This window comes from Pholcus phalangioides, unplaced genomic scaffold (genome assembly GCF_987345545.1).
Source record: "Pholcus phalangioides strain wild (caught in Gottingen) unplaced genomic scaffold, Ppha-v1.0 ptg000009l_1, whole genome shotgun sequence".
NCBI classification, from domain to species: domain Eukaryota; kingdom Metazoa; phylum Arthropoda; class Arachnida; order Araneae; family Pholcidae; genus Pholcus; species Pholcus phalangioides.
The window spans coordinates 31,446,812-31,469,978 of NW_028301602.1; the positions used below are offsets into that span (position 1 = coordinate 31,446,812).

Below are 23,167 nucleotides of genomic sequence, written 5' to 3' on the forward strand. Positions count from 1 at the left end.
TCCATCTTCTATATTTTGCCTTTTCTACATTTCTCTCCTACTTTATATAAATATCCTCCTATTCTAAATATATTTTTTGGCAACTTTATAGTGCTAAAATTTTTTTTTATTTTTTGGTACAGCGTTGTCTATCACAGTCAGCCCCCTCCCCTGGCTAGAGCTTTTCCTTTGCGCAGGTGTGTGTCTGGGGGGGGGGGGAGATAAAGATCACGCATATTACAGAAAATGATGTATCATACTTTCCAGGAACTACACAATTATCAAGCTTCCTATACCTTTCAGCAATTCAAATGATTTTACATTGGGTATGGCCATAGCAATATATTTCTGAAAGACTCAATGATGTGATACTAGCAATAGACAGCAGCATATACAACAGTTTTTTTGACAATATTTTTAGTGCTTCATACTAGACAAAAAAAAAGTGAAACCACCACTGAAATAAGCTGAAAGAGATATATCATCCATGATCGACAATCAATAGCCTACACAGATAATGATAACCTTCCAACCTTAATATGGAAAAAAAACGCCTTTCCTTCTCATTTGCTGATCACAGAGACCAATTTTTTGAATGGTCACCATCTGACAAATGCTGGAATTTTTGGTAAAGTACTAGATAGCACTATAACAGTTAGTGGTAGAACACAGTCCAAAACGTATCTCTAAAAGTATCACGATATTCTGATGCGATAATGAATAAAATATTACAATGAAAAAAACAACAACAATTATTTAAAAAGGATCTAATTGAATTTTTATTCAGATTTTTTCATGAATCAAATGAAATGATTGATCAATGTGGCGGCAGCCCGGGTATATTTTGGTCTGATAGGATCCATTCAAATTCATATGATATTTGGTAAACTTTTGTATTCCAACAACATATATCTAAATGAAGTTAAGATAATATTATTTATTTATTTACAATAACCCAGAAGGCATGAAATGCACTTACACTGGAATATGAAACATGTGGGGCTTTAAATCATAGGTATAATAAAATATACTAGACATCAAAGGTTGATGAAATAAAAAAAAAAGCCATCAATTTCATTTTTGAGTAAGAGCTGCCTGAAATTTTTAGGATATTTATGTAGAAAAATTTTTGGGCTGGGATGGTATAAGAAAATAAATAATAGATGTGACTCAGGAAAAAAACACATTCACTCCCACTTATTACACATCTATTTTAAGATTCATCCACACAGTAAAATGAATGAAAAAGAAAAAAATATGCATGTATGTGAAGATGAAAAGATGAGAGAAGTGATGAAAAAAAAAAAAAAAGACAAATCACTCTGGTGTTTACCCCTGAATATAAAAAAAAAATCAATAAAAAAAAAGGCAAACATCCAGTCAGTGGTTTTTTTTAATTCTGTCTTTGCATATACAACATGCAAAGTACAGACAATCTATACCTTCTCAGTCGGTCCACTCTTTAAATTCCTGAACTTGGCAATAATGTAAGCACTTAACGGGCAACAGTATTACAGGATTCGAGAACAGATTAGTACTGCAAAATATGACAAATAAATGCCAGATTAGCTTTCAAGTTTCCACAACCCAAATGCACCATCAGAAATAAAAGAGACAGAGTGAGAAAGAAAGCAGATAGAGAGCTAGGAAACAAAAAGTGAAAGCATAAAAACTTTGTATATTACAAATAAATGTATTTATATTTCAATGATTAAATTTTGTTCTCAGACTAGATATTGAACTATATATGAAAAAATATTAATTTGCCAAATGATTACGCACTAATTGCAGAAGTTACTCATTGATAAAATTCAATACAAAAAGCTTTAACTTGAAAATCTACTTATTTTATATGCTGTGTACTTTTGAATGCTTATTGAACACTTGAACTACGTGGAATCGAACTAACTAAAATAGTTATAGCCCCAGTTTACAGCTCCATCCGACAATGAAGTATATCACTCTGTGTGGTACTATAAACCAACAAAGGGCTGTGGAATTGGCACAGCTCAAGCAAATAAAAAGAGATTTCTTGATAAGAAATCTGATGAATTTGCTTTGTGCTCAACTATTTTATTTGATTTCGAATATACCACTGAATAAAATTAATTTACAGTTCTCACTCTCAATCAGAGGCAGATTTATGCCTTGGCTGCCCGCGGGCTATTCAAATTTTCCCACCCTTCTCATGATCTAATTTAATGATCATCAATTGCCATGGTCAACAATTGACCACAATTAACTAATGCAGTATTACTAATGCACAAAGCATAGTATTCAAAGTTAGATAAGAAATAAGTATTTACTTAAGTGCTTCAAACAATTAAAAAATATTGAGTTATATTTTCTCTTAAAAGTAATAAAGAATTTTTGCTCAATTTTCTGATCTTATGCCAAAATGCTGTCATTTAAAAAAAATGATGTTCAAATAACAAGTATATCTAATAAGCCATTCTGATACATGAAATTTTTTTTTTAATTTTTCTATATATTTATATCATTCTGATACCAAAGAACTTTTATGGTTGAACTTGGCTGATTCAATTTTTTTACAAACTCTTATTGAGTTTCTGTATCTTATTTAATTTTAAAATTCCCTACTTAGGTTAATTTTTGTTCATTGTTTTGGATAATTTGAAGGAACAAAAACAGAATCATGATGCTTCTATATAATCAAGCCTGAATAGTTCTGAAAAATTGTAAGATATGTCAAAATTTCTTTGACATTGAATTCTTCTAGGCAAACAAAAGTTTAAAAAGATTGATGCATGTTTTGGAGTACAGCCGTCCCTCGGTATTCATGGGTTACATTCCAGGGGTGATTGCGAATACAGAAAATCAGTGAATAACACAAACCATGAACTTTTGCTTTTTCAGACACCTCATTTATATCTGCTTTGTGCCGCAGAAGTAGAAGGGGGGTCCAGTGATTCTTGGTAATGTTTTCTGAAAGAATACTATAAGGTCTGTTAGCTTTTTTTCTTCATTTCAGTTAATTTGTTAGAACATGGTAACTTCCTAAATGGTCCCGCCCTCGACCGGGGCAATGGCTAAAATTGATAGAGCCTTGATCGTGTTCAATTTGAAAGAAATAATATGGTAATAAGGCTTCTTCTTTTTTTTTTACATGAGATTTTTTACATGAGAAAAACTTACCATAGATGGCTGTATGTCATGGAAACAATCCATTGCCGATTTAAACTCAGGAAGCCCTTGCACAATGTTGCTCATAATGAACTTGTTGATCACTTCTTAATCTTGATCATCATGCTATATCACTTTGGTTTCAGGAGCAATCAGTTCGATTAATCCCTCCCCTGCCCATTTCTGAACTGCTGTTAACTAATTCTCAAATTTCTTCTATGCCCACTTCATTGAACCCTTCTCCTTCCACCTGCTTTGATAATGTAACAACATCTACAATACCTTTCATAAACTTTTTGGCTGGCTTTGTAGAAATGGATGTGTTCTCAGTCACACATTGTGGCCAAAATTTCTTCCAATGTAAGGTGTTCCCATCTTTAAAGATCCACAACTCCAGCAATGACACTAATAGCATCAGTGAAATTCATTCATGATTTTAAGACGTTTCCTGAATTTGCATCTTCTTTGAATGCCTGTACAATATCATCATTGAGTGATGTGAATAGCAAGCCATAAATGTTCGCATAACATCCAAACAAGCAGCTGAATGCTAGATGTGGAGTTAGAAGGCATGTAGAGGAGCACTTGAGCACTAGCAAAAACTTCAGGGGAGTGGTTTTTCTTTAAAACGTTTATTTAACATGTAAAATTTATATATTTTTTTTCAATATGAAAATTAGCACTGCAACAGAGTTTTCACAGGAAACAGGGAAGGAGGCTGTGAATACGAAAACAGCAAATATGAAATCTGTAAATACAGAGGGCCGACTGCACAATGGGTGGCGTTTGTTTCCTACCATAGCATCTGGTTTGACATTGCTATCGTTCTGTTTGTAAAACAATGAGCGCAGAAATGTTATACAACCTAGGTATCTAAGAAATGGCTGGATAATATTTAAAAAAATTCACAATGCTAATTTGGAAATTTATGTTAATTGGTAACTGAATGTTTACTTTAACATTGTTCAGCAAGAGCGCATCAAGATTGTGTACTACACCTGATATGATTTCAGTTGTTTAATCCCTGGATCAAGATGTAATTGAAAATCTGAAATATTTTTATCATAACCATGTGTATGGAAAAAAGTATTGATAAATAATCATAAATTCTATTATACAAATGAAAGTAGATCTTGTTCTCGAACCCACATGCAAATGATTAGCAAAGACTAGGAGTGCCAGTTTTTAACAGATGATTAAGTTGAAATTTATGGTTCAAATTATCCAACACTGATGAATTTTATAATTCAAACTTTTCTTGCACTCTCCCCGAACATTGAATTAACCAAGTTCAGCATAGTATTGTGATGTGAGAAACATTTCACACAAATGAGATGCAAGTCAAACGAAATTTATGTGCATGAAATAATTATAAGAATGAAATAATGATCAATAATTAAATTTAACAAAGAGAAAAGAAGGGAGCTGGAATTTAAAGAAACTTTTCTACAGTAATCGCTTGTTATATTGTATTTATAATAACTTAGAAGAGTTTATAATGCTTCAGGAACCTCGAGAAGAAATATAGAGAAAAATTCAAACTTATTCAATTTTGCTGATGCTATTGATGATGGAACAAGTAAAGGTTATTTCAAAAAGACTTCTTTTTAACAAGAAAATGTTAGTTACTTTATAGTTGCTGTGATATTAATTGGTACACAATTAAAATTATATTACCTGAATATTCAAAATTGAAAAATTTACAGTAAAGCATGTATTATTAGTTATAAAAAATTTATATACGTGTGACAACACCACCTGAGTAAAAGCAATATGTATCAGAAAGCATAGGTAGAAGAGATATAAGAAGGAAAAGAATATAGATAAATCCAAAATCAATAAAGTAAACAGATCTGCAATCAAGATAATATTTTCAAAGAAAAAAAACAGACTGTGAATGCATGAATTTCAAAGCCCATGCATATCCTAAATACATACGTTGACTTTCATTCCCACATGAGCACAAGCATCCACACACACACTCACACAAAATCCATAACAGCAGAAATATATGGAGCACAGGAACTTACCAAAACAGGACTCATATCAGGTTCATGTTCAACATAATACGAAGGCTCAACACGAGGAGATTTAGCTGCTTCGTTTTCAACATCATTTATCATAAGTGCCAATCTTCTTTTAAGAGGCAACCTTTGGCTAGATTGCACCATGTTCATGAACACAGGTAAAACCTTGTGTGAAATAGATAAAAACTTGTCATCATTCATTTGATATCATTGCAGAACATTAGATGAATATCCACTAAGTGGTTTTTGAATACACACACATACATCTATACTTATGATTTGTATCTATATATACAGGGTGATTCAAAACTCAATGTACAAACTTTTAGGGGAGATAGAAAACCCAAAAACAAAACAGAATCACATAGGAGTGTATGATCAGCAATCCCAACCTGATAAGCTGGAGAATAAATGAAGATGCAGAAATGGCAAGCCAATAATGAGTGAAAAAACTCTTTATTTAGCGATACCTTACACGAGGACAGTATGTGTACACATCAAGTTTCACAACAAGTACTCAAAGTTCTTAACATCCACAGTTATTAACATTTTTTTTGTGATTCTGTTTTGTTTTTGTGTTTTCTACCTCCCCTAAAAGTTTGTACATTGAGTTTTTAATCACCCCGTATACAGGGTGTTCTGTAAGTGCTAGCACATCCTTCATTTCATCAACTGTCCATTGCAGACGTATGATACCAATTTAATAAATGCTCAACAAGCATTCAAAAATTACCCTGTACCCGTTTTCAGATTGAAAATACAGTCAGTAACGGAATAAAAAAATATATAAATTTTTATACGGTTCCCTTGTGCTCCAACTTCCAATTAGAAGGTTGTTGTCCTGTCTCTCCACGTTTCTAAGTGCAATATTCACAGAGATATTCGAAAAACTGAGAAAATTTGGGAAAGAACAGCGTTAAAGACGAAAAACTGTTAATGCTCTTCTTTCCCACATTTCCTCTATTTTTGAATTCGAATATCTCTGTGCTAGCACTTACAGGATACCCTGTATATACGCTGTAAATATATATATTTTCCTTTTTTTTTATTTAGTTGAATTTTGACAGTATACTATACCTTTTCATCATTTTGGTGATTTTTACCAGTCAAAACTAAAAAAATTATACATTAAAGTTGTTGGCAAATATGTGAATTATATTGAAAATCCTATGGAACAACAAAAATTCAAGGATTTTGATGCTTGGATATGAACAAAATGTTCAAGTTGGCAAAGAACTGGGATTAGCTAATTTATGTGCTGTTAGATATGGGAGTAAGGGTATTGAATCAATTATCCCTGATTTAGCTTGTTTCAGCCATACAAATACAGAAGTGCCACTAAAGTAGGGGTAGAAAGAATAGCTCCAAGGTTAATAAATACATTGAAGATACATTTATTAAGAAGCAGTGTAGTCAGGTGCTGTGTACTGGGTACTAGAGCACTCATAGTATTTTGTATCCCTCTGCAGAGAGCATCCCAAGAACTAATTCAGAGGTCAAAATCTCTCGTATAAAGTTCAAGCCAAGCAGACACAGATATAGAACACATCCAGCACCATTGTTAGACTCCTTATCCCTTGCCTTTCTTTTCTAAAAATTTCAAATTTTCTTTCCTTCAGACTGAAACTTCATCCAGGACCAGCATGGAAGTAATTTCAGTAAATGAAATCACTTCGACACTCAAAATGATAAAAACACAAATTTTCCTCATTTTATAATGAAAACATCAATATATTGCATAACAAACATTAAAGAAATTTATTGAGTATTATGGTACTATGCAAACTTTTCTTTAATGTAAAAACAGCACATTACATTTACCTGTTGCAGCACAGCCTGTTGCTTTATATAACGATTGTTCATGAGGGCCAACTGCCTCCACAGTAATTTATTTTCCCTCCTCAAGTTTTTCATTCCTTCATCGGAACTCCTCTGCTTACCCTGAAGAGATTTGATGCTGGATATCAACTCCTTAACATATTCAGGTTTGATTTTTGAATCATCGGATGACCTGTTTGTGGGTATCTAGACACAAAAGACAAAATGTGTATATATATAATGAATATGTAAAAATGTGATCTGTTTCAGACACACAGTAATCAAATTAAAAAATATCACCTGAGGAGAGAGAGAGAGAAAAAGGGACTTTTGCTCACTTTTCTTTTGATTAGCTCCAGCAGATTTTCCTGATCTTTAATGAAGTACTGATGATAAAATTCAACTTCATGTTTAATGCTATGCATTCCACCTTGGTCTATACAGCTCAGTTTTCTGAAACCATCTAGAAGAATTAAAAAAAAAAAACCATGTATCAAAATATTTTAGATTAATATTTAGAAGTAAACAACTGAAATCAAACAGATGCCATCAAAAGTAATTGTGAGAAGCAATTAGTTTGAAAATGAGATATTCTGTAGTTGATCTATAAACAAAAACTGAAATACTGTTTTTCGAATACAATTTTAGCCTTGTGGCATATTCTGTGGAACACGAGTTGTTTTTGTAGGACCCAAATAAAAAAAAGAAAAAATACAGTATGAAAATTTTCTTCCAACTCCAAAAGCTGTGTATGAGCTTCACTTGTTTATTTCTTTTAGGTAGGAGAAATTTTCATCTACTAATTGCGTATGTGAATCAGTTTACAAACATATAAAATTGATTATATTTCTATTGTAATCAAGCTATTCTTTAACCAACCCGTGGTCCTGCACATAAACACACATACATTCCGTAGGAAAAAAATGTGGTCAGAAGAATTTTAAAATAACCTTTACTCGTGAGAAAGCATTTTTAAAGTAGTTTTGTAAAAACACAGAACTTTTTTCAAGTAGATTTTTTATCAGACCTATGGACTGTCAGTCTAAGGAAAAAATACATATTGTTAGAACATGAAATTTCTTGCACAATTGCATATCATTCCATGTATTGTGTTTTGATAACTTGAATTTGGCTTTAATAAATAATTGAGAAAATTTACATACCGTATATACTCGTGTATAAGCCGACTCGTATATAAGCCGACCCCCCTACTTCAGGACCACCAAAACCGCAATAAATTGAAAACCCGTGTATAAGCCGATCCCCCAAAAAATCCGTTCATTTCAGAGAAAAAAAAATTCTTATATTTCCATGCAAAATGAATAGCTTACGGAAATTTACAACAGAAAACGATTCAAACTTTTTAAACCGTTTCTTCTGAGTCTCCAAGCTCATCGTAATCCATCAGATCATCATAGAGGGTGCGGCATCGCCCCTATGAAGGGTACGCTGTCATCGCCATTGTCACTTTCAAAGAGGATATCATCTTCAGTAACGTCCATCGCATTGCTGACGCAACACTTTTTGAAGGATCGGATGATAATTTCGGTGGAGACAGAATTCCACGCCTCGTGTACCCATTGGCACACTAGGCCGATGTCAGGTTTCTTCAACGCACAACCTTTTGTGGTTTCTTTATCATCGGAACTCATCCATTCGATCCACAAATTCCTCAAACAGTCTTTGAAAGGCTTGTTGATGCTCACATCTAAAGGGTGTACAATCAACGTTAGCCCACCTGGTATCAAAGTCAATGATGTTTTCGATTTCTTTGCCTCGGCTTTGACATTTTCGGGGGTTGGAACATATCCCATACCAATAATGCCGGTTTCTCGAACACTGCTAAAAAAATGACTACTGATTGTACAGGGTCGATATTTTCTCATCAAAAACTGACCCGAGTATAAGCCGACCCCCCTACTTGAGGAACGAATTTTTCCACAAAAAAACTCGGCTTATACACGAGTATATACGGTAGGTTCAAAAGATATTACAGAAATAAAATAAAGATTACAGAACTCCTCATACCATTCCATTCAGATTCAATGTCCTAAGAACTTGATTTAGAACTTTGTTACAGTAAAACTTATCAGAATTAGCATACAAGAATTTTTCAAATGATTTCTTTGGATACTAAAGTAATGAATTTCCACTTACACATATTGAGCTGTCGAACAAAACTTGCCATGTTGTTGTGTTTGAAGTACATGGGTAACAGCTCTTTTGCGAAACGAATTTCATCATAGATGATAAAACTGGTACCACCCTGTAAAAGAAACATATATTTTTGAGATACATCTCAATAACCATCAACTAATTTTCCTGCATTGAAAAATGAAAGTTATGAGTGAACGTTTCTTTTACTAAATTAGTAAGCAAAACTACAGCATTGCTGATCAGAATTTAGTTTTCAAACATTCTCTGTCAATATCATAAATTTTCATCCATGAAATGAAGAATTGGAAAAAATTCTGCCACAAGAAGAAAAAAAAAAACCCGTATTCCTAACCTTTTACTTTTTAAGGGAAAATCATTTTCCCAAAGCCTTCCCCGGCTTTGGGAAAAGTGTCCATTTTCAGGACTTTGGGCAGGCTCAATTTTTGTTATTTTTTCTCACTATAAATTGATTCCCTGGTAAGCTCATAGTGCAAAAAATTATTCATTCATTCAGTGCAATAAATTAAGGTAGGGCACCCCCCCCCCCCCGGTGTGCCCGAAGATCTTTCCGTCACCCCTAACCAGCGATAGGGGAATAAAAATATTGATTGCCAGCGTTAAACATGCGAAAAGTAATTAGGTGATGTAGATATTTTTTATTTGAATGAAAAAAAAATCATCCCGTATGCTATTATGTATTGTATTCATCAAGCAATAAATGAATTCAAAATAATGAATGTAAGGCAGACACCAGGTTTCATGTGTTTTGGGGCATAGATGTTTGTTTTAATCTACTGGGTTCTCTATAGACGACATCGATTAACAAAAGAGATTCAGATTCAGGAAAGAAAACCTCGAGGACAAAGATTAAAAAAAAAAAAGTAGGAAAAAAACAAAATGGCGTGCAGACGCGATTCCGAAAAATACTATCACAAATTAATCTAAAATCTACAACCGATGTGTCTTTTCTTTTTGCCTGCCGAACAGTTTCTGCACGATGAGCGGCGCGTGAGGGCGTGCTTTCGACTACACCATATACGACTCAAAAACATAATGACGCGCAAGGTTGTAAGTTTATGGACACTGTGTTGCACCGCTGGACATTAAACTTGCGTGAGTCGAATGTTTTTCCTACAATAACAATTCGTAACGACAAAGGAAAAAAAATATGGACGATCCATTCAGTTTTCTTTTCTTGTTCTCCTTTCCCACGGGAGGGGGAAGTGGAAGTTTTTAAGAACAAAAAAAAAAAAAATATTTATTCAACCGTTCTCTAACGCAAGCAAACATTAACAAAAGAGCTAACATGAAAAATCTCACACGCTTCTAATTTTCCTTCCCTTTCCCCTCCCCGAAAATACGCACGAAAAATTAGAAAAACATCACGGAGTGAGCCTCACGTGGCAAAACATGCTTCAAGCTCACAGACCAGACATTAATTGGAGATGAATGAAGAAAAAAAAACTTGTCTGGATTTCCATTTGAGAAATCACATTAAGGAATTCGCTCGCGAATGGTGTCCGTTGCATAAAACTTGCATCCGAGGACACAATGACGTATAAGTCAATTGTCATATCTCTTGAAAAAGCATCTCTAAATTTGTGTTGTTAGTACTACTATAAAATGCATTTTGTGAGTGCTTATTTACAGCAAAAACTTATAATTGATTGGTTGCTAAATAAAATTCAGTTGGTTGTTTCACCCTTTAAAGAGGTTTACCTCTTAACACTTTCACGTACGACACAAAAAGTAGTTTCATGGCAGCTTTCTTTAAAAGAGTAGATAAGTTAGTACAAAAAATACCGATGTTATTAGACACCCTTGAAAGAACAAAAACTGGCGAGGAATTTAAGAATATACAGTATTGGAGGTGGTTTTGAGCGAAATATAACAAATATCGTTGTAGAAGTTTCAAAATCTCTTTAAAAAGTATCGAAATAGAGGGGTTTATCGTATTAAATGATATCGTTGTATCGAGGAGTTTCATTTAGACTATAGGTAATTCCAAATATGATTTGAAGAAATCTCATTATAGAAATATTTATCGTTGTAGCAAGATTACCGTCACTGTATTGGTTTCCATTTTTGTCACAGCCGTCAGGTCTGCGAATCGAATTATTCCTCTTATTTATCTATTTTTGGCAGTCTCGTGAATTATTTCAAGTTATTTTTTTCCGTCTGCGAATTAATTCTATTTACGACATTTTTTGCTTGACCGCGAATTATTTCTCACAATTTATTCACTTTCTATCAGTCCGCAAACCGCAAATTCTTCTATTTACTTTTTCTTGCTGGTCGCAATTGATTTCCCCAATTTATTTTTTCCGGTACGCGAATCATTTCTTACATTTCTTTTTTTGCAAGTCGGTAAATATTTCTCCCATTCGGGAGTATTTTCAGTCCTCTATTTATTTCTTCCATTTATTAGTTTTTGTCCTCAAATAGATTCTTCCATTTTCGACAGTCTGTAATTATTCAAACGTTTTTTTACCGGTCGACAGTTATGAAAAGGTTGAAGAACACTGACGTAAAGTAAATGCGGATTTAAGAATTCACAAAAACTTTCACCATTTTTGGCCATAGATTTGGTGAAAATTGATGCAATTTCAATATTTTAACCACATTTATATTAGCCACTGAAGGAAAGAATTGATTTTGTGAGCTTAATAAAGTTCCGGTGACACCCGATGCAGTGCTTACAAGTATTATCCGGAACTATAATTTTGGAGAGTAATTTCACAACTCTCCAAAACTTTAAGGGGTATTTTTTTTACCTGTGCGAAATAATTATTTTAAAAAATACCTAAAATCTGAAGGGGTATTTTCAATCCTCAACGAAATTTAGAGGAGTAAAATTGAATTTTGATGCTTGAATTACGCATCTAGATGCGTATTGGCGACCACTGGTTTTTACATTGCCTGTGCTACCGAGCCTGAATGTCACTCGGTTTCTTCAACACTCATAAGCAAAACTTTCAAAAGAAATCAACGATGCGACTTTACCTTTTTTGTAAAAAGTTTAGGGACCAGTATCATCCTCTCAAATATACCATGATGCCAAGATAAATAATGACATCTCACTTTCAATTCATCCGCTGTTTCGTGTATTTATATAGCTTTTAGTAAATGTTTAGTTGAATCAAATAGACCATAAAGAAAAGTAATATAAATCTTTTGGGACACATGAATCGGATACACGACTCAAATGGACTTTGATACTAACAACCCATGATTATGAAGCGTTTAATACCCCGTGTATCATATTTATTGTATGATTTTGAACAGATAAAGCTTTTAAAAAAAAATTACCTTGAACCCAAAACGTAAGCAAGCAAGGACGTTTAAAGTTGAGATTTACAAGCGATTCGATAACCCAAAACGAAAAATTTAAAAACGAGGAAAAAATTGTAGGAATGCGACAAGCTTAAAAATGAAAAGGGTTGGGCTATCCGAGAAATATTTACCGAAACCTTATTATTATTAGAGTCGCCCAGGTACCCGATGGATACTATGGGAATCTTCATAAAAATATGGATATATTTGGAATATTTACATTGGGATATTTGTTAACGACCTAACCAATACACAACGTATAATTTTTGACTGTAATGAAGATCCAAAGCATTCAACAAATCATTGAATAACACGGAGGAAGGACACAAGGGCAGAGAGAATCTTTCATCTAATAAACTGCACAAAGAAGGAAAGGGGAAGAAAAAAGGTAAAAATTGAAGGGCCCGAAGCCGTTATGGAAATACAGTGCTAGCAAAATAAAAACAAAACAAGGACATGGCCATGAACCTTCTTTTCATCAGTTCATTTCAAGAACAAAAGCTTGCTAGTATAATAAATAATACTGTAATAACCAAACCAGCTTCCTCGAACTTTCAATTTCTAGTTACAGTTCACGAAAAAACCTACAATATCGCGAAGAATCAAAAGTCACAGTAGGTCCATGGTTTCATGGCTTATTACTATTTTTTTTTTTTTCAGGACGCGATTAACGACAACAGTGTGATAGTACGTTTGCTTGTAAACGTTGTTATAAGACAAACGGCATACATTGCGTACGTAAAATTTTGAATGATTTATCACTGTCTTCTACTTTCATAGGCCTATGGACGCATGCGTAGTTTTTCGAGTAAAGCGCCCAAATACTAAAAACGTCTACATCATTAACTTAACATAGTTACTGAAACTTGTTCGTCTTTCCCGGGCACCATAGCGCTAGCGGACAACGGGTTGCGAACCATTGGTTTCAAGTGCGTATGAAAAAATCTCATGGTTTCAACTAAAATTCCACATACCAGAAAGAACCAGTAAAACATGCCCAAACTAATAACGGACGGATCAGCATAGTGGTAATCCTTTCAAGGATTAGTTTGCCGATATATTAAAAAATTCGATAAATTGGTTGATTGAGGCTTATCTGGGGTGCTTTTTCCACGGCGTTCACGAACTGAAGATGACCGAAATGCCTGAATTTTGACAACTAGAGGATAAATTATTCCACATTATCATGTGAGATGTCAGGTATGTGGTCGAAATTTTTCCAGAAATGAAAAATCAATAAGTTTAAACTGTTTATTTATAACAATGGCCGGAAAATATGCTGAAGAGAAAATGAATAATTTACCGATAGTCTAAAAACATGTTCACACCAAAAAAAAATTAACGTGGAGTCCAAATTTCTCAACAAAAAGTAATTTAATACTGTACATTACAGCATAATGTATGTAAATTCTTGAACTCATAGCGTAGCTCAGGGGTTTTCAAACTGTGCGCCATCAACCTTTGACAGAGGCGCCGCGGGTGGAAAAAAATTGAGAAGCCCTGGCGTAGCTTATGAACTACAATCAATTATTCTACTTAAATCATTATTCGACATTAGGAAATAAATATAAAAAACAATTGATTATTTTCTCGTGTTCCAATTCGTAGAAAATATTATTAAATTAAAAAATTGTTGGATACATTTTTAATTCTATAAAAAAAAGTCATGAATTGAGTTTGTTAAAGTGGAATTGAGTTGATCTGTGGTTCTAATACACCAAATTTTAAACTTGCAAATTAGAATAGTATCGTGAATGAAATTCATCACGACACTTTTCGATTGAAAAAAAAGGATAAAATCTCGGATTTTATCAGAATAGAATACTTTGTAACTTTCTTTACACACAACAAAACACATCGATAAACATCTAAATTACAGAGGATTCGGTTCTAGTCTGAGAAAAAAAATTCCTAGCTGAATGAAGAAGGCAATATGAACAGTAAAAGAATCTCAATTCAGAAATAAAAACCTTCACGAATGAAAGCGAAAAAATTTATATATTCTTTTATAAAATAAAAAAAAATTACTGATAAACCAATCAAAGTACCATCCGAAGCGGAAAATTTGTTTCTCTCTTCCCGTGTCAAAAGAAAGTGTAGTTCAGGAAACTAACTAAAGATGGCGAAACGATCAGAATCTCTTGGTGGAAAAAGATATCACAGAAGATAGAAGCTGGCGTAGAAGTAGTTTTTGCCCAGTCAAAAGCCGAATTCGACCTTCGTAAACAGCAGCACGCAGTGGTGCACGTGATACACGTGTAGGATTAAAATGAATAAAAAAAAAGAAAAGCGACCACGAGATTGCGCAAGAGTCTCTCGGTGGTGGACTGAGTTACGTCACGGATTATGCATCATGACGTCTCGAACAAGTAGATGTTGATCAGAAAAAAAAGAAAAGATCAAATACACAGAAGGGGAAAACTTCTTTGGACAGGAATTGTTCTGGTTTATCTGACTTTCAAATAATGGTAATTAGAAGGTGCAATAATTTCTATTTCCGGATTTTTCCACAATGCTCATTTATTAGAAGAAATGTTTCACAAAAATTCCGAATTCGGTAAATCCTAGATTTTGCCGGTTTTGCAGCTGCAATTAAAAAATTCCGAAAAAATACTAGTAAACATTTTTATCTTGAGCTTTCACCTTAAAATATCAGGATTTATTTATAACTTGTACACCCTGAAACAATGGTTCTCAAACTTTTGTCCCCGACAGACCAGTCACGACCCAGGCTCTGTCCCTCCAGGGATATAAGCCTTTTACCCTTGCGGGTTGGGTCGCGCTGGGGAGGAAACTTTTGTCCCCCGCAGCTCCCATATTCAATTCATAGTTCATCGGCAGCTCTCCAAAATAGTTCAGTATACATTTTCACTCATTAAAGACCACTTCAAAGCATAAATAGGTGCTCAAATATCTCCAGCTCGCCGCGATGCACACTTTGAAAAGCACTGCCCCACAATTATGTTTTTGAACATCATAAAATTCATTTCCATCATTCATACACATCAGGTATTCCTATATCGTTTAAACCAACCACATTGTTAGAATAAAAACCAAGCATTTACCAATTTTTTTTTTTTTTTTTCCAGGATCTAAAAGTTACATATAAGTATTCAAATATCAAGTGGATGTTAAAAAGAAAGCATTCGCATTATAAACGAACAGAAAAATTATTCCTGATCCACATGAAAGCGTAATGATTTACCACTGATATATTTCGGAGCAAAAACACACTTCAAATATATGCCTTTACAAAAGAAAAACGAAAAGTCTTATTTCTCTTACTGTACTGTATAATGTACCCCAAATTTTTTAACTGCGGACGGATCATGCGATCCCACGATAAAATGATCTGAAGTCACATAATGGAACGTGTGTTTGTTGAATAAATTTTAATTTTAATATTTAAATGGTATATAAAATTTCCCTAATAGCTTCAACTTTCTTTACTTATCAACTTCAACGATTTGAAAAAGAGGAGAAAAAAAAAGCAGGCTGAAATATATATGCCTCCACATAAACGTAAGAAGTTTTTAAAGTCTTTGATGTAATATTGAGCAAACGTAAACACGTCTAAACATCTCATCGTGAAATTAGTTTTATTAGTTAATTAATTATATAGTATATCTTATCAGTTACTTAACTCTTTATCTACTAATGATACTTCAAACAAGATAAACTTCGGACAAGATAAACTATTAGAAAAAACTATTTTTGTCTTTAATTAGAACCAAAATAATTAATAATTATTATTATTACCATCATTTTTTTTTATTCTATTTTTTATAATGCGGTAGATAAAGGCTTAATTACTTTATTGATGGATGGATAAATTTAAATTAAAATGCGCATATTTTACTCTAATTGTGATAACATAAGAGTGCAGTTTTAATAATTCATATGTGGGGGGGGGCTGGGGGTAGATCAGTCACATTTCTAGATGGAAGGTAAGTTTACATAAAACATTAAAACGTTGAGAATTACAGCTTCATGTCATCGAAGAAAGAAATGCGAAATCAATTAGAATAAGTGGAATTTCGATTCAATAGAAATTCAAGGAAAATATACGGTTAGTGGTGGGAATCAATTTAAGGTTGCTGAGCGATGATGCATTTAGGTAAAAGGAAATTAGACTGAGGGTACAAGCAATGCAAAATATTTCGAAATAAGTTCGAAGTCAGAAAAGCTGATAAACACTCAAAAATAATTCAACCTTTCGGGGAGTGAGACAAGTTACGAAAAAATATTTTTTTCCTAGAAAACACTTCCTGGTAAGAGACAAGAGGGAAATCAAGTGAACCGTAAACAATTTCTATTTTTTTTTTTTTTTAAAGTTTTCGTAACTCTTTAGAGAAAAAAAAAAGTTTTCCCTTCATACTCAACACAAGGGAGGCTGCGGAGCACGAAAAGAGGAAGAGGAGTCTTGTTTGCTTTCCAAAATTAGTAGAGCTATAAGGACGGTGAAAAAAAAAATTGGGAAAATGTCCAGCAACGACAGAAGCCTAAAAGCTGATGACGTTGGACAGCATCAAGATTTTGGAACCTTGCTTGTTACGGAGGAGAGATAGTTTTATTTTCCCTCGGCTAATGAATCATCATAGCCGAAAAGAATTCATACCGGTAACTTCATGAAATTATAATCACTTTCTACGAAAAGTCTTACATTTTTCTATCTTAAAAAGGTAAAAATAGAGGTCTCTTTCATTAGTGATCCCAATTCCATAGCGACAAATTAATGTAAGATTAAGAAACGTCCCTCATTAAGAAAGGCGCATATGCATGTTTCAGAAATCTCATCACACAACGAGATCGTCTTCAAGATTTTACTTGTGAAAAAGAGAACTTTTAGAAATTGAAGAGAGTTAATTTGATTAATAAAATCATAAGTATCAAAGAAAATTAGCTCATTAACAGATTTTCAGGAAAAAAATAAGCCTCATAATTCCTCCTAAGTATCCATATTTTTTTTTGGAAACTTATTTAGGGATAATTGAATTTCTGGAAAAAAAATATTGATAATCAAAATTACATGATAATCCATGCCATATATACACGGTGATTCATAATTCCCCTCACTCCATTTCACTGGCGAACGGTTGATCCTAGAGGCATAATTCCAATTGGAAAAAGTACCTTTAGATCTGTGATACTTCATTGATATTGCAAGGAGTTTTACGAGTATAGCTATGAAAATGAAATAAAAAAATTAACTTTTTATAAGCATACCCTGTGCTCAAAACCCAATTAGACAATTAGAAATTTGTTGCCGTCTTTTCTGAAACCAAAAAAAAAAAACAAAAAAAAAACAATAATAATAATAATCAACGTTCCTAAATTCAATATTCGCTGAGATATTTGAATTCAAAGTCAGAGAAAAGTTTGGAAAGAACAGCATAAAATATCGGACAACGCTTCTTTTCCTCGTTGATGCTGTCCTTTCCCAAATTATCTCAGATTTTTTATTTCAAATATCTCAGCAAATATTGCACTTAGAAACGTGGAATTTTTTTTGGCGACCTCAGAAGAGACGGGGCAACAACTTCTTGAGTGTTTAAGGACAGGTTGTCTGTATAAAAAGTTAATTTTTATATTTTTATTACAATCCCTTGCAACAGGAATGACGTATATATCCGCGAGTTCTACAAGTTATTTGAATACTTTTTCTAATTGGAAGTATGCCTCTGGGTAGCAAGTATAATGCGACAAGCGGAATTATGGACCCGGTATGTATATACGACATAGCACAAGAATTAGCTTACAAAAAGATGCTAGTATATTTACGATTCATAAATAAATACTGGTATTATTTTTTTCCACAATATAGTATCCCGTGTTTTTTGTAATTTATACAAGGGTACGATCCAAAGGAAACAGAGCCAGTCACGCAAAATCTGAAAAAAAAAGTTTCGACATGTTTTTTTTATTACTTTTCAATTACATCTCTGTCACGCCACCTCTCAATCATTTTAATTTAAACATTTCAAATTTGAATATATTTTTTGAAACTAATTATAACTAAAAAATTAATTAAACTTATTTTTTTTAATCAATTTTGCATTTAACCGCATCTAAGAAAGAGCATTGGCGGGAGGGTGTGATTATTTATTGGAGCTGGAAGTCAGTGGCTAATCCGAAATCACACAGCCACACGTAAACGTCACAAATAAACTCGGCCTCTCAGAAATCAAAGGTCGCACGAGTAGCAATTTATCTATGAATTCAGAGAAAAAAGAACAAACTCTGTAACGGAATTCATTTTGAGGAGCCGATGGTTCGGAGACACACTTAAAAATGAGTATTTGAACAATCGGACAGAAGAGATAATAGTAATAAAGCTCAACCTTTTGATGTTTCGAAATGCCTTTTCTTTCACCCCGAGATTTAAGGTAGAAGGGCCAATGCCCTGCTTATGCACAACAAAAACACGATTCACGTGTCACACGCAGACTGATCCCAGGATGACGCAAACACACGAATCCGGCAAGCACATTTCGAGTTTAGAAGTACTAATGTACTTTGCCCGAATATTATTTTTTTAACCGTTGTAAGACCTATGGGTTCCAAGACATCCCCTACACACCTTTCTAGTAGCAGACGACAGGTTTGTAAAATTTCTTATATGACAAGAGAGGTCAGGTCCGATCATCAATCTGAGTCACTTTTAGGAGAGGCCTCACCAATTACTTTATAACGGGACACGGAAAGCGACCTGCAGATATATTTCATAAGTCAGCCATTTTTACGAAACTGCCACTTCTCCAAACGATTAAGATTCATCATAAACTCAGTTGAAGCCAGAAACAGGGAAAAAATTAAGAACAAAAAGTTATTCGGAAATCAGGAAGCTACTCATGGAGCATCGTGAAGAACATTGCCACGTGTAAGGGAAAAATATTAAATTACACCTTCACAGAAATCCCCGTTCCTAAACACGGTGTTTACCAAACCCATAATGAAATGTTTTTTAATGAGCTCCCTGTGTTGGAAAAGAAATTTGTTATTTTTCCCCCCTACTAAAAATATATTGAAAACATTGCAACATTCAAAAACAATCTCGACTGAGAATAATATTACCGCCCCCCCCCCACCTCTACGCAATGATAAAATAAGCAAATTAGACACAATTTCTTTCTCTTCCCTAAATAATTAATGAATTTTTCTCACGTACGCGTTTCCCAATCGTCATGAGTCCCACATGGCAAAAATTGCTAATCGTAAAACGATAATAGCACGTCTAGCCGGTAAACAAGAAAATTTTTGAAAAACAATCTCTTGGCAGTCAGGGCCTAAGCAAATGATTAAAAAACACGTTGTTTTTAAAACGAAATATGGAACAAAACCGCAAAATACAGCTGAAATGGCAAACCGCAGATCATATTAAAAGAGGGAAATTTCACATAGTGGAAGAATGGTTTTCGGGAAAAAAAATGTAATGTCATCCATGAAATTTGAAGCAACAATGTGGTGTTAATCTTTCCGGCAAAAATATACTATATATTTAGTCATCTTCACACATAACAGCTTGTTCAACTGTGCTCTAAAAAAGCAACTGTTCCCACAAAGAATACACAATAATAACTAAAAAAAAGTATTGAATACAAAAATTCATATTTATTTTCGTTAATAAATACCGTATGAATACCTACATATAAAATCTAAACTATGCGAGCATCATACGTATTGTTCTCTGTATTCGTCGATTACTTTTTGTTTCGATCAGTCGGAAATGAATAAATCGAAACTTCACACGATTTTAAGAAGTGGCTCTTTTCGATGTTTTCTTCAATACGGACAATCCATGGCATGAATGGGTATTTCGCACACTTCTATATCATCTAACTATGCTCAGTAATCAAAAACAAAACAACAGTGAATATTTTTCTGTAAATGTAATCATTACCTATCGAATGCTGACTAGCGATTTTTTAAGATGCAATAATCCTCCTAATTTGCTTAACTGTAATAAAATTGCATAATTAGCTTGGCTTATCCTCAAACGGCTGAGTTACTAATCAGTGGCTTTCACACAGTTAACCAGCTTACACGATAGCATTTTGAACTAGAGAGAGAAAAAAGACTTTCCCTCTCTTTATTAGTAAAAATTTATTTTCATGATTTCATCTTTAAGCTGCTCTCATCGCTAGTAGATGATGAGCTTAGTAAATTGCTCCGATTGTTTATGGATTTCTTCCAGATGCTGAATTTCTTTTTCTTTCTCTCCTGCGCGTAATGAAGGGTAAAATAACTCTATTGTAAATATAGACTGAGCAGTTAAAAAGGAAAAAAAAACAAAAAAAAAAACAGTTTCGTGTAATAACAAAGTACTTTTAGGTAGAAAAAATAAAAACATTCCAATATTAAAAATGTCATAAAATGTTATGTAAATATATCATTCTCATTGTCTTGTAGAAAAATTTGCAAAATCGAAAAATAATTGCTTTTTCGAGAAATCCTCCCCCCTCCTCGTCTTTACTTTTTGTCAAATGAACACTTTCATCTCATTAGACCGACGACATTGATACGGAAGTACTCCAGCATTGCATTCTAGAAATCCCGAAAAAAAAACCGTTATAAATTATTCAAGAGTGACTTGTCCTGCTTTCTCAAGTAAAAACGAATTGGACCTTTCAAAAGCCTAACAGTGTAACTTATCGGAGAGCAGAGGGAAAAAAAGCTACGTATAACATAAACATTTGCATGCAACTTACTCTAATCACTGCTAGCTCAGTAGGAGAGAAATCTCAATATTTTCTTTGATCTCAAAACGTTTATACCATAGACTTCGTGGAAAAGTATAGTTGGGGGAAAACAAAAAGAAAAAAAAAGGGACATCTAAATTCAATGAAAAATTCTAATTAAATGACCTACCAATAAAAAATAAAGCACCATATGATTTTATGTTAACAACATTATTTTATGGTTAACTACGTAACTTATATTTCGATGATGCCAAACATGGGAATATTTCCCTAATGCCGATTGCTATCGATTACAGACAGATACAGTGTAAGCGTTTTGAAAAATTTCTACTCATGACTGAATCAGATTTACAAAACATCAATATAATTTCGAGGATACAAAAAGATCATTCATCTGAAATTTGTTTCGATTGTAGGCTTTCATCAAAAATTATTGAGTAGATTTTAGAATCTTCAGCCATAGTTGATGGATTACCCTTTTAAAGGCTAATGCTTGTTTGATTAATATTAGTACTCCCTTATAGGTTTGTCTCAGTTATAAGACTATTTTCTGCACTCTCGGTGAAAGATACACCATAACAATGCTATTCACTTATACGCTTCTCTTATTTATGCATTTCCTCCCCCCTCGTTTCCTTGAACCAACGCATAAGTAAGATATCACAGTATGTAATTCTTTCACTGAAAACGGTTGATTTTTTCTGGGTGTGTGAGATATATATTATGAACATAATTTTAAAAAAAACTAAAATTTAATTTAATTTAAAACTTATACTGTGCCTGAAATTCATTTTTCTAAAAGAGCCAATTTCTAGAGGGTGGGGAATCAAGTTTTTCGTTTTAATTTTTAATGTTGTTTCCATGGACACAATTACATGAGTTAATTCAGAAAACGTGCAAGAGAATTATTTTTTCGTAAATTGCTCAGTCAATATCTTTAAAAATGAAAATGAATGAGAATATATTAATTCAGTTTTTCATTATGTAAATAACAAACAAAATTTCGTTTAGGGGAAGAAAATATTGCGAAGCAAAATTTAAGTTGTAGTATGTAAGCATGTTACGATAAAAGAGATAACCAAGTGAAATCGTCTCCGAGTTTTATAAATTACATTACACTCATGTCTTTTACCAACGATTATGCATAATTTCCAAATGAAGTTCGTAAGTTTGATAAATATGAAAGCGTCATAAGAAAATAATCGCCCTCATTTGATCACCTATCGGTTTTCCCCATACGGGATGCGTGCACCATACGGATTTTGCTATAAAAACTAAACTCAATTAAGTGTGAAGGAGATACAAATAAAAATTGTCTTTTAATGTTGGCTTTTTTCACGTGTATCAACATGTGCAAACAAAAGCAACATGACCGATTGACTTCATCCCAGACTGAAGTTTATGCATAAAACATACCCAGTAAATTTGAGTACAGCAATTTATTGAAAATTTTTCTAGTAAATTTACACTTACAGGAACGAAAAGAATAGGACTCATCCATAGACTTAAGATATAAATATAGTATTATTACTTTGTGGACTCATCCAACGCCAGAAGAGCCTTGCTAGCCTTCCCTCCTCCCCCATGTGTGAACCATGTCCTGAGGTACAAGAGAAATACTGCTCTTGCAGTAAAATTGCCATATCAAAATGTAGGATTTCTTCCAGCCGGGGGAAATTCAAAAAATCAGTCAGGACGGACAGAAGACGAAAATAAAACACGTATCAAATCGTATATTAATATCATGAAAGAAAGAAAAATTGCGAAACAATGGAGAAACGTTTTAAGGGAGAAACAATGGAGAAACGTTTTAAGGGAGAAACAATGAAGATTTACATATAATAATGTAAACAGGTGAAAAAAAATCGATTTCCTTTTGAACCAGAAAAACATGAGGCGTCAATAACATTACAGCAGTAAGAGAAACGTTTTGATAAATATCAATCTGATAAAGGTCCAATGAAGACAAATTAGACTTTATTGTTTTATCTATTACATTGGCATTAATTG

At 33.4% G+C, this 23,167-nt stretch overlaps 1 protein-coding gene across 2 annotated transcripts in view; it reads right to left on the reverse strand.

Moving 5' to 3' along the window:
* The window catches only part of LOC149082813 (uncharacterized), an 89,715-nt gene that overhangs the window by 20,834 nt on the left and 45,714 nt on the right, over positions 1–23,167 (reverse strand). Inside the window, exons 2-5 of one of the 2 annotated variants that reach the window (XM_089235973.1) lie at positions 9,126–9,234; positions 7,307–7,431; positions 6,966–7,175; positions 5,154–5,315 (exon numbers count right to left, since the gene is read on the reverse strand). In XM_089235973.1, coding sequence (XP_089092099.1) covers positions 5,154–5,315; positions 6,966–7,175; positions 7,307–7,431; positions 9,126–9,234 — 606 coding nt within the window. The remainder of the gene's footprint in view (positions 1–5,153; positions 5,316–6,965; positions 7,176–7,306; positions 7,432–9,125; positions 9,235–23,167) is intronic. The other variant, XM_089235974.1, reaches the window with a different exon arrangement.